Source organism: Cheilinus undulatus, linkage group 20, assembly GCF_018320785.1.
Source record: "Cheilinus undulatus linkage group 20, ASM1832078v1, whole genome shotgun sequence".
In the NCBI taxonomy this organism is placed as follows: domain Eukaryota; kingdom Metazoa; phylum Chordata; class Actinopteri; order Labriformes; family Labridae; genus Cheilinus; species Cheilinus undulatus.
In genome coordinates, this window is record NC_054884.1 from 17,218,341 (window position 1) to 17,231,826 (window position 13,486).

At 41.8% G+C, this 13,486-nt stretch overlaps 1 protein-coding gene across 2 annotated transcripts in view; it reads right to left on the reverse strand.

The window, feature by feature from the left end:
- ntn2 (netrin 2) overlaps positions 1 to 13,486 on the reverse strand; it is a 75,486-nt gene that overhangs the window by 40,868 nt on the left and 21,132 nt on the right. For both annotated transcript variants that reach the window (XM_041815785.1, XM_041815784.1), the window contains exon 2: positions 11,799 to 13,053. In XM_041815785.1, coding sequence (XP_041671719.1) covers positions 11,799 to 12,849 — 1,051 coding nt within the window. In that variant the 5' untranslated portion in view covers positions 12,850 to 13,053. The remainder of the gene's footprint in view (positions 1 to 11,798; positions 13,054 to 13,486) is intronic.

Genomic DNA, 13,486 nt, shown 5'->3' on the forward strand with positions numbered 1-13,486 from the left:
GTTTTCTTGAGATATTAAGTTATTTATCCTGCTATCTTGGATAGAAATATCTTGTAGAAGCTGGTTTTCCCATGATAATGCCATTAATCCTTGAGATCTTCAAAAAAGAGCCAAAATCTATGTTTTTATGGAAAAAAATAGTGAAACAACATGGTTACAAGTATGACATCCCAAAGTCTGTCTGGTGTCTTTATTGAAGGAATTTCAGTGGTTGAAAAATGTAAGAAATTTGTGTCTCAGTCTTACTTAAAGAAAGTGGTAGCGGGTCCTATAGTTAGACCAGCTGAGAACCACTGGTGTAGAAGATACAAGCAACTATATTAATGATATTGTTTTAAGTAAGACGACGTTTATTCACATTCTTAGGCAGCAGAACTATAGTATCCACAATACAGCAATATCTCTGCAAATTTTGGCTGTTGGCTGCTACTAGTGAACTTCACAGTTGTGGAAAAGTGTGCTGTGACTGTTGAACTCTGTGGTGACAATACATGGAACTGTATATGTAACTCATCAGAAGATCAAGCAGTAGAAATTTAACAGAAAATACCAGTAGAAGCAGATGGTTTCAACCTGTAGATGGCAGTCACTGTGTTAAAGATTTCCGCCAATATTGATCAACAGGACTGCTCAATCAAAAAATACATACAGTACTAAGCATTTGTTTTAGGCATGTTGGGCACTAAGCGTTCACCTAAGCCTGACATGCCATGCACTGATGGGCAGTAACGCATTAGAAGTAACGCATTACTGTAATTCGATTACTTTTTTCAAGTAACAAGTAAAGCAAGGGATTACAATTGCAAAAATAGTAATTAGATTACTGTTACTTTCCCGCAAGCAGGCTGCATTACTGCGTTACTAAACTGTGATTTCGTTTTGTGAGACTGTCTCGTGAGTTGCGTGACAATGACGTATGAGCAGTGCGACATAAGTGGTAAACAACAGAAAGAAGTGATCAACAAGAGACAACATGGAGCGCGGGAGAGAGCAAGACCATGCAGCGTTTAATGCTTGAAAGTACCTACATTACTTTGAGTTTGACTCGGTAAAAGATGACAAAAATATTAGCGTACGCTGTACACTCTGCGTGGGAAGAAAACTTTTATCTACAGCGAAAAATTCCACCTCAAATCTGAGCAAAGCACCTAGCAAGCCGGCACAGGAATGTGAAACTCACTGAAAAACCCTCGGATACCCCCACTGACATGACCGCTGCAGCTCCCACATCCAATTCCGAGGACCCCTCTCCTGCTGAACAGGTGGAAATAGACTTAAGGGCGACAGGACTTATTGCCGCTGAACTTAAGAAGCTCGTCGCTGGCTATATTGTCGAAGGCATGTTACCCATTTCCAATGTAGACTCTGAATCATTCCAACACATCGTAGAAAAAATACCGACCAAAAGCGGTGTCAAGCTGCTGCAGAGAAAGTCACTTGCAGCATACCTTGAAAAAGAATATGACATAATGGACGCTAATTTGAAGGCTGCACTCGAAGATGTAGACTTTGTTTCCACCACTGCTAATATCTGGACAGTAAATAATAAAAGTTTCATGGGTGTAACAGTTCACTGGATTAATCCCACTTTACAGCCCAACCAGGCTGCCCTAGCATGTAAGAGAATTAGAGGCAGGCATTGCTTTATAGTGTATTCAGGTTGTGCATCATGTTATATCATATCAAAGTAATTAGTAAAGTAACTAATTACTTTTCAAAATAAGTAATTTGTAAAGTAACTGGATTACTTTCTTGGAGAAGGAATCACTAATCAGTAACTAATTACTATTTCCAAGTAACTTGACCAACACTGATGCCACGACCTGGGGCTGTGGCTAGAGGCATCTCTTTAGTCTGGGCCTTTACATCCATGTGTGCCCAGTGACTGCTGGTGGTTTTCGGGTCTTGGGACATCCATAGCAGGACCAGGGGCTTGTGGCAAACCTACTACTCACCCAGACAGTACCCTGGGCTGTGCTAACTCACCACATCTACCCCTTACATTGCCCTTAAGTTGTAAATTATTTTCCCATGCCCCTGGCTATACAGTGTGAAAGGATATCCAGAGCATGACTGGGCCTGTGTCAATCCTTAAGCCTCAATTTTGGCTTAAACTTTCCTTGTAGTTCTGCACAGTACTGTTTGTCTTCATCTCGAAAAAGTGTTCTGAGGTGTAGTAACTCTTCAAACTAGACTGAAAAGATCTGATTTGCTGCTTACAGTGTAGATACTCAAGCAAAAATTTTTACCTACTTTTTTACCTACTTTTGTCATGCCTGATCTATGTGTATTTTCTCTTAACATCCTCTGAATCTCACTGCCACCAGCCACACCAGCTTGCAGCCAAAAAACCCACATATTTTTAAGGAAAAAGAGGCCCGCAACAGGAAAGAAAGGCAAACTGTTAGCAAAACACTGAATATTCGTTGACAGAAGGAAAAAGGCTGATATGAGCAAAAAGAAAAATGAAATAAAAGAAGAGGTCTCAGACAGGAAAACATCCAGGCAGAGAGTTAATCCTTGACAAGAGTCGGTTACACAGGGATCGAGGGAGGAAGAGAGCGCCGGCGGTGACGGGCACCTCAGGAGGTGATTGCTACCATCTGTAGGGGAGAATCAGTGGGGGCCGTGGAGAGCAGGGTGGGCACACTGCAGCTCAACCAGTTTGCTTTGGCGCAAGGATGAAACACTCATTGGACTACTAGATTACATGTGGCTCTCGCACATGGACATATATACAAGGAGACGCACATAGCACAAACTTGGCCTCAGGCAGAGCAGAGCATTTCCTAAGTATCCAGCTGACATTAACTCTGTTACTTGACACTTTGCTGTCTTTAACATTTGTTTCACCATGTTCCCAACTTGCCAGGAGCCTTTATGGGTGGCTTTGTGGAATGAGAAAAGCATCAATCCTCTGTGGGTTGGCCCTGGATTAAAGTTGCAATACTGACAGAAGGAATAAAGGCAAAAAGAAGTACAAACCAATCAAAAGCTAACCAAACCTTGTTGTCTCAGCCAGATACAGGAAGTGCATCTTATTCTGGGCTTTTAAAACACCCACAAAACAAAAACAAAACTCTTACACCTCATGTTTGTTGGCTTCATAGCTCCTACATCTCACGCTAACCACCCCAGAGGCATCATTTCATAAGGCTGTTGATTTTTAGAACAACATTCCTTGGCTGTGTAATTATTGGAAAAACACAGGAGGTTTCTTTTTCAAAATCACTTTCTTTTTGCTCGGCAGACCCCCCTTTACAACATACACAAACATCTCCAGCTCATTTGTGTGTCGCTGTGTATGTAATGGAAGTGTTGGTTCCCCATTAGCCTCCAGCGACAGGCGGCAGAGGTAGAGAGTGGGAGGGTCTTTAAGTCAATTAGGGTAAATAGAAACATGGCACATAAAGGCAGTAATGTCACAGCAGCTCTGGCTTTTTTCATCTCTGCACGTCTATATTTGGCAACTTGCTGAGCTTCATATCATGTTGCCCTCTAGGGACAGGCAGCAAAATTTCAGCTAACTTCTCAGTGCTAAAATTCATAGCAGTCTAGTGAGGTTAACTTTACCAAACAGCAATAACATTATTCTGCTTGAACAATAATAGAAATCCTGCTCTGCTTGCCACTATTGAGAAACTTGAATTTGCAAACTCACGTCCTGTGACACATTTTCATTTGTGGTGTGAGGTCATTTCTCAATCTCCAGGCCTGAAACCCGCCTCAAATAATCGGGCCTGACCTCTACTTGCCCTTGTGAGGAGATGTGGAGGGGTAGGGGGAGCTGGCGTGAATGGATGGAGGCCCATTTTGAATTTCTAATCAGCAAAAAAGCAACCATCTGCCACTTGTCAGAGAGAAAAATGATGAAAGGGAGAGTGAGACATTTGTGTTTCTATGGACTTAAAAGAGTTTCCACAGCTCTGTTCAAATCTGAGGCCTTAGTGGAGCTCCTGTTCCTCAGCTTGTTCCTGGCTCGCCCCCTCCTTGGATGCATTGACACATGAGCTCTTCCAACTAAGCTGGCCCTAAAAATCACATTAGTAAAATGCCCCTAAATCTTAGAAAAAGTCTCCAAAAATATATGGTAGTCAATAAAAAAAATTAATCTAATTAAGAATGGACTTGTTAACTAATTAACAGCAATTAATCGCAGATGTCAACTTGAGAAAGATTGCATTACTGGTAGATTTAAAGATAAAAGTAACAAAACAGTTAGAAAGGACATACTTCAGATGGCATCAAAACTTTCTACTAGCTTTTGAAACGGGAGAAGTTGAGAAAAGAAACAGATTGTCCACTTACTAGTCAATCTAGGATGGTGTTACTCTGTAGAATATGGATTTTATCCATAAAAAGATAAATTTTAGGGCTTTTCATGCCTCCACTGTTAGGAGTGGAAGACACTGGATCGAAACAGAAACAGGAATGACAAAATGGGCAGAGACATGCAAGAAAGGAGCCACAGGCCGGACCCGAATTCAGGCCACCTGTGCACACATGGCGCCACCAACCACCTGGCCATGCACCACCAGCACATAGATCTTTTAATTGCATTTTTCATCCATGTGATTAATTAACATAAAATAATTGAACATTTTGACAGCACTTGTAAAATATGAATAAAAACAATGCAGTGATATGGCACAGATGGCCTAGCCGTTACTGTAGGTTACGTTCAGTACACAGATGGCTCAGGTTCAAGTCCAGCCTTCAGCCTCTATCCTACATGTCTCACCCCCAGTCTCTCATCCCTATTTACAACTCCATTCGCTGTCCTCCTCTCAAATATAAAGGCATTAAAAAGCCACAGAAATGTATCTAAAAAAAGAGTACAGTGGTTTGCAAATCCTTTTCAGCTATTTTCAACTCAACACAGCACAAAGACAAAACATTTAATGCTTAAACTCATCAACTGTATGTGTTTACAGAACTTTATACACATTCTGAATGGAATTGAACTGAATGAAATGTCTTAAACACTCAAAATGAATGCTGGCACAGGTTTCTCCACTTTGTAAAAAGCTGGTTGGGGAAATAGTCCAACAGTTCATGAACAAAATTCCTCAGCAAGTAATTACAAGGAATTCATGGATTCCATTAGAGAATCTGGAGAACTCTCTGCCTGTAAAGTCTCATTTATGCTCTCTGTTTAAAATGCACATGGATACAAACAGACCTCTCTGTCCATACCCTATCCACTCTCGAAGCTTATGGATACGGACTTGAACATTGCAATACCACCACTAATCATGGGGGGCAGTGTTTCAGTGTTCTGTTTTTATTATTTGACACAACATCCCATCTTTTTTTGGAACTGGGGTTTGCACTAATCCGGGAGACTTTGCACCATGTGATGAAATGAGGTAATAAATAAAAGTTCAAAATGATTATCTTGGTCAATTGATGTAATTTCAAAGGAAACTCATTCTTGTGCAAAAAGAGTAATACTATACCACTAATTCCCCTCTGGGCTCAATATGTCAAAAAGTACCATAATAAATATTCAACACCACACCCAAATGCTGCAGCAGAGCAGGAACACCCAGCTCTACCAACCGCAGCTCACCGGCACTTCTGGCAAATCAGTTGAAATGGTGAACGGCCTTCGTATGACCTCTGTATTTAATGCTATGAATGCATACCACTGTGCATGGCAAACGCTGGGAACAGACCTGGCTCAGCTGGTCCATTAGGGATGGATGGTGTCTGGCTCTGGGCTCGTAGCCTCCCAGAGCAGTACTCTGGACTTCCTGCGGGTTCAGTCTAAATGAGGAAAAGGAAAGGGCTGGAGAAACGAACAGCATGGTTGCTGCCAAACAAGGCCAAGATGGCAGCAGGCACGGCCAAAACCAGAGAGCTCCTACACCACCATAAATTATCATCTACTCAGCATGTCACACTGTCAGGGACTCTCAAGAAACCTTTACATCTTCTCCAGTGACTTTGGCAGACACTATTATGGCATGATATACTGCCTCACATTTTTGAGAGAGCATACAGTATTTATTTTTCTGCATTGACCCTGCTCTCAGAAAAGCCAATACTCCATTATAACCAGCAACTAAATAGTTTTTATCCATCTATTTCCTCATTCTGTCTTGTGGCTTAAACTCTGGGCAGATAAATCACAGCTTTTTCCATCATGTCTTCCTCAATACAAACAGACACGCTCCTCTAGGAGGCTGCCCTCTCTGACTACTAGAGCATGGATTTGTAAACTGATGTCTTGAGGCAGGATTCATAGAGAAGGGGGCGGCAGATGGGCGTGTGCGTGCATGGCTTGTGTTTGGAGACAGTTGATGAGCTTGCCAAGGGTGCACACAGCAATCTTAGTGCGGTGCATGTCTGACATTTAGGAAGACAAGTGAACAATCAAACCAGCCATGTTTTGGTTTTTCAGAAGTAAGAAATTAGGTCTCTGGAAATTTGTCTTGATCTAGTAAAGATTGCATGTAAGCTGAGAGTCTCATCAAGAATCAACAGAATAAATACTAATAGCTATTGGAAACTACTCTTTCAAAAAAACATTTATTTAGAAAATGTTTTCCAAAACTGCATGGGCATGACAGATCCTGTTTTGCCTGTCATCTGCCTTACCTGCTCCTGCACACAACAATGGACCAAGTAAGCATAATAAGCAAGGCTTCTTCTCAGAATCAGGGAAACAAACAGAAGCCTGCCATCTGAAATAAGTCAACCATACAACTTCAATACTAGCTGAAATAACTGCTACAAAGGCTATGGATGCAGTGCTTTATGATGGCTATAGTCCTCAGTCATATCCTTATGTTTTGCCATATTTATTTTACCCTCTACCTTTACGAGCCTTCCAGGGTCAGCTGCCAAGAAGCATCCCCACAGCATGATGCTGCCACCACTGACTCTTTTGTAGAGTCGATACCTTAACACAAATATTCTCATTGTTGAATTTTTTTTGGAGCCAAAAAAAAATTAAAATATTTACCAAAAAAATAATTTATATTGCTAAAATAAAGATTTTGACACAAATATGTTTTATTTCCTGTCACTTTGGGTATAAGTTTTAAGTTTTTACAATCATATTCACTGACATATTGCAATGCATTTTTTTTTATATCTGTTAAGATTTCTATTTTATATTGGACACCTGTGGCAAAGTCAGGTGTTTCCTGGTAAGGATGGAGCAAAGTGATGGGTAAAAAGTTGGAAAACAACCATTGACATGAATCAGCAAACCACCCGTATCTGTACACCACCCCTTGCCACACGTGGGAAGTCAGCAACTCAGTGGATAACTTCACTCATGGTGCAGAAGTGTAAAACATAAAAAAAACAACTAATAATCCACCAGAAAAAAGAACAAAGGAATCCCAGCAGAGACCACTGTACAACATGCTAAATCTAAACATATAAATACTTAAAAAAATAAACATCTAAAACACCACTTTGCCCAAGGGCATGATGGGAAAAATCCATCCCTACGGCTGTGTAGTGATGGGTAACTGGCATCCTGTGGGCCATGCTGCCTTCTGCCTCACTCAGTGTGGCTCCCAGATCAATTTCAAATACCAATAAATAAACATAAAGAAAAGATGACAAAACCTGCCATAAAAAATGAAATGGAAACATTTGTCTTGAAATCTTTGTTTACTGGTAGATGTTTAGTTCTTTTAAATAAATTAGAAATAGAATTGCTTGTTATTGTGTCTGTAAAATATTATTATATGTATCACTAAATGCACTGGTGAAAAAATAATTATGTAAACAAATTATGTGGAAAAGACAAGTAGTGATCTTGTTCATTGATTGAAAAAAAGTTGATTTAATTCTGTTTTTCATCATTAAATCCATTAAAAACAAAATGTTGGTATTGTAAATAACCATAAAAACAACATATTTTTCCTTTCATGTGATTATTTGTAATCACATTGGTCAATTGATAATCTCAGACAATTTGTTACAGTTTGGTCTTTTAAGATTGACGATAAAATTAATGCTGCCCTCTGGGTAACCCCGGTTGCCCATCTCAGCCTTATATGCTTCTTATTATGTTCATAAGAACTGAAACTCATATCTAGAAGTTGTGTGCATATTTTAGTTTCCAGAGGCTTCAAGTCAAGGCTGCTTAAAGTGAGAGCAAATCTCTCTAAGTCCTTAACACCATCCCAACAATACTCTTTCTGAGGGGAGGTCTTCCAAGCACATTATTTCTCAAGGGCAGACAGGCTCAGACTTTGGGTGTGAAACTGCTATTGATTTGGCTTTACATCTGCCCTCTCTGAATTCCTCATTACCCACAAGCCATCTCCCTGTCAACTTAACCTTGTCACCACCTCACAAAGGATCACGACCTCAGCCTGGCCCCCTCAGACCCTACATCCAACCCAAACACCCAAAGGGCCTCATGAAGGCTCTTGTGACACCTAAGGGACTCTCTTTCTGTACAGCTTGCCACTCTTACACACGTTCCCAGTCTACATACTTACGCCTCACTCCCACAGCGGCGTGCCTCAGGGCTTGCACCTCAGCCTGTCCCCATTTGTGCAGCGTGTCAGAAAGAAAAGCAAATCAACAAGGGGTGGGAGCATTTTAAGAATGGGCTTAAATATACACTGGAGAGGGCTTTTAAAGCCTCTCTTGCTGCTTTGAGGATATTCTGGAGCAATTTCTACTGGAATAAGCTGTAAAAAAGGCTTTTGGAACATGAAATTGGAGACATCTGGGACTGACATTTGGCATGTCCGGATGTGTGATCAGGTATAGCGTGCAGCTTGCAATAGGCTTTAACTGCTGTGTATCAACACTGGGATTAGGTCATCAGAGTTGGCCCGGGTAACCGGGCTGTTTAGTCCAGGAATCGTGGATAGAAGTGACATATCAGTCCCACTGAGAAGCCATCTACGGGAAGCGGGTGTAACATTTCGGAAACAGCTACGGGACATTTGAAAGTGGGTGTGTGTGAAAGTATGATTGTGAACACACTGAGGGATTTACAGGATATTGTTTTAGTCGGGGCTAGGTGTATATGTGTGTGTGTCTGTATACTTGAGTAAGTGAGGGTGTCAAGGACAGATGAGGAGCCAAAGTAAGGTAGTGTTGGCTTGGCAGGTTCAGGAGAACAGAGAGAAGGCTTGATTCATTGGCCAGGCTAACGCTATGATGGCCAAACTCCTCTGGCCCTGTCATTCTCTGTCCCCTTTAAACAGATCTGGCACTGTTCAATGCTAAACATGATCTCAGGCCAGCTCACCGGCCAATTATAGCATCTTAGAAAAATATACAATGTTTTTAATGTTTTGCTCCTGTCTTTTCCCCTCTTTGGCTGTAATTTTATTTCATTATATGGAAAGGTGAAAATGGGGACAGTGGTTTCTAATAAGGGCTTATTTTCCTACGCTAACAAATTTTTATGACAAGCAAAATTGACCTGAATTAAGTTCATCCTATGTGTGTTTATACTAACAGAAAAATCCTGTCAGAATTACCACCAACATACACAAACAAGGGAAGAATTTCTCCTGGCTAGCATAGCATGTGCCTAAAACCTTTGCAATGTACACTAATGAAATGACTAAGTGTGATGAGTATCACATCAAAAACCCCTGTTATCATTATAAAAGCCTGATCCAATAAAAAGGTAATCCATTTATATCAACAAACACTGCTACAGAAATTGCTCTAATTTTCCTTGGCAAGCTTTCAGAGCATGTCTGGATGACTTTCACAGAGCATGTCTTGAGGTAAAGGCAAACACTGCCAAATAACATTCTTGGATGACTTTGCTGTAGCGGTGTGCCAGTGACTCCAGTTGTTGTCATCCACTGTTTAGACTTGCTTGTACGAAGAGTATTTTCCTAGACAAGTCCAGAGAACATGATTTTATGGAAAGTAGGCTTGTTTCCCCTTGAAGAGGATGGTAAATAGAAGGAGCTGCAAGGAAAGGATGGGCTTGTGTTTTGAGAGACGCTGCCAAAGTTGCGGGCTCAACCACCACGTGCTACCAGAACTCCTCACCTGTGTAAACACCAGCCCATCCGGTGAGTTCTGGCAACATTCTTAATTACCCCTGTGACAGTCAAACACAGGTCAACATGGTTAAAAATCTTCTTTTCTACCTCCCCCTCTCTTTCCCGGAGTGAGTGTGTATATTTTCAGTTTGCTGGCCTGCATTTTATTGCTGTCCTCATATCCTGGAAAAGGGTGGTGAAAAGGTCATGACTCTGTCCAAGAGGGAAATAAACAACCAATATTTTCAAGTGTTTTCTAGTTCACGTGTGCCTGGAGTTAAATGTGACATTCGTGTCTGATGGCAAGCTGAGGAGTCTGCAACACATTTTAACCATTTTGAAATCTTTCCTTCATTATGAATCCTAAATGCTGTTATTTTTTTACAACCTTTAACCATTTTTTCTGCTTTTTGCCTTGTTTGCCACTTTATTTGCCACTTTGAACCAATTTTTGCTACTTTTTGCTACTTTTCTCCAATTTCTGTCACTTCTTTTCCCACTTCTAAACCATTTTTCGTTGCTTTTTACCCTACTTTGCCACTTTTAACCCATCTCTGCCACTTTTTTAACCACATTTGATAGATCTTTTTCCATTTTTTGGCCACTTACACATTAACTGATTTCTAACACACTTCTAAGAAGAATGGTTGTTTACTTTTAATAAGTTGGCCTCTTTTGTTGCAAAAGCCTGGAAGAAGTGTCAGGATGGTTTGTTTAACTAGTCTACTACTGTATATTATTGAGTGTCTACTTTTGGTTTCTGGTCTTTCTGTAAAGATAATAGTGTCCTGTAAGTATATTTGGGCTGGGCATATTGTTTATGCATGACACAATTATAAAATTGAATCAATCGATCTAAAATATTTTTGCCCCTTTTTGTCCTTTTTAACCACTTTCTCGCACATTTTTTTTTACCCTTTTTCTGTCTCTTCTTACAAACATTCAGTTTTTTCCCATTAAAGTTGTCTCAGTTTCTTCTACTTTATTTTCTACTTATTATCTAGCCATTCTGTCAGAAGCCTAGACTGGTATAGGGCTGCAGTAATGGTTGTCCTTCTGGAACTCTCCACACAGGATCTCTTGAGCTCAGTCAGAGTGACCATCAGGTTCTCGGTCACCTATGATTGCTTAGTTTGTCCATATGACCAGCTTTTGGAGGAGTCCTGGTTGTGCCAAATGTCTTCCATTTGATAATTAAGGAGGCCACTGTGCTCCTGGGAGCCTTCAGTGCAGCAGCCTTCCCCAGATCCGTGTCTTGCAACAGTCCGGTCTCTGAGCTCTGCAGGAAGTTCCTTTGACCTCATGGTTTGGGTTTTGCTTTGATATGCATTGTCAGCTGTGAGTAGACTCCAGTCAAGGTGGAGAAACATCTCAGCAATGATCAAGAGAAATGTTCAAAAATTGTTTAAAATATGTTTTGACTTTGTCATTATTGGATTCTGAGAGTAAATTAATGAAAAAAAGGATTTATTTTCGACTGTAGCAGCAGGCTGCAATATAACAAACTTGAAAAAAAGTAAAGGGGTCTTAATACTTTCTAAATGCACTGTATATGTAAGCATCTGCTCTACCAACTAAGTTAAACCAGTGATCAGTGATGATTACTTTTTGATCGCTAAGAATGTCTGTGTTCATGTTCCAAGAGATATGACACAAAATTCATAGAGCCATTGCCCCTTTAAACTAAATCTGTTGTCTTAACAGTATATTCTCAGAAATAGAAATGGAAATCTACAGCATCTTCAACAGCACATTAAGTTAAACATGTTTAAACACAATGAATAACAGATATGGGGATTCACTTACGTAGACACTCATTGGCCTCGCGGGCGTTGGCCCTCTGCCATGGCCGGTCATAGTGGAAGGGCTTGCAGCGGTCACATTCGGGTCCCTCTGTGTTGTGCTTGCAGTCGCACACCAGTTTTCCTTCTTTATCTTTCACACAGCGTGAGCCGTGTCCATTGCATTTACACCTCCCTCCCACCTGGAAGTCTCCCACTGCATAGAAATAAGTTGGCAAGGTTGATGTCACTGCTGTGGGGTCATCATCCCTCCCTCCACTGTTGCTTCCAGCCCCCAGTGCCAGCTCCCGTGGTAGCTGGGGCCGGCTGAAGACCACTCGAATATCTGTGACAGTCACCCAGTCCTGAAGAACTGGGCTGTTGTCAAAGTCTTTGCCAGAAGGTCGGCCGTCTAGAGTACTGAAGGCAATGAGTCCTCCAGAAAGTGGGTAGAGGTCAGTGTGGCCATCTGTGCACAGGGCCTCCTGCTCATTTTGCTTGGTGATGGTTGCTTTGTTGGGTCGATTGTACATGCGCCTGCACTGTGAAGAGTAGAACTGGTAGGGCATCCATGTTTTGCCGTAGTCCATGCTCTTGTAAATGGCCAAGGACTCTGGTCTTGGTGAGCAGAACTGCAGGCTAACATAGGTGATCTCAAACTTTTTGCCCAGTGAAAGCGTCAGGGTCACGTTGTATGGTGAGGTGTTCAGATTCTCAGACTGCCAGCATGTGAGGTTGTGGGCTGAGTTGAGGTCAGTGAGGTAGGAGGCAGGGTGGGCACGGCGTGGATCAGCTGCGTCACAGATTTGGCAAGTGCGTACAGATGGTCGATCGTCGCTCCGCTCCACCACACTGCAGGAACGGGATGGTGGTCGACCGCAGACACTCGACACCATCACTTCCTTGCCAAAGGCCGCGTTGATAAACTCGGGTATACAGCGGCGGGCTGCACCTGTGTCATCATAGCAAGGGTCCGGAGGGGTTTGCTGTCCTGCAAAGGGATTGGTGGCACTATGGGTGGAGGCTGAGCATGCCAGGAGGCACAGGCCCAGCAGCCACCTCCAGGGTTCCCTCATCCTGCTCAGAGGGCCTATGTGAGAGTTTGTGTCCCAGTTATTGCACAGATGACTCTGTGTCAAAAAGTCTGCAGGTGTAATGGGAGTGTGGTTGTGCAGTTCTGACTGTATGTGTTTGAATTTCGCCTATGTGTGTGTATAGTTTTGGGTCAATGGAGGGAGAGTGTCTGAGCTCAGTGGCCCCTCACTTTAGACTGGCCCTTCCTGTAAGAGAGAGAAACAAACAGAAAGGTCAATGCCATGGACATTTTTTGACCATTAAAGGATATTAAACAGAAACTGATTATATTCTGCAGTATAAAAAAGTCCTTCTTCAAAACCAAATCATCTCTGCACTTATAAAGTAAAAAGAGTTATATCTTCTGAACTGCACATAAAGAGTGAATGTTTTCATTGACTAAAAGCCTGTTAGAGAACAAGACAGTAAGACAGGGGGCCTAAAAATAAGGATGTGACCATTTAAAGAGAGACATTAGTTGCTGCGAGTGACTGCATCCTGAATTTTAATGCCGGCCTCCCATTCAGAACTTCCATTCAGGAAAAAACTGCCCAAGCCTTCCGGTCATGCTCGAGCAGCATGGCAGAAGTTACCCTTTAATCCCTGGTGATGCTGCAGAGCAGTGGACCGCGTGTGACC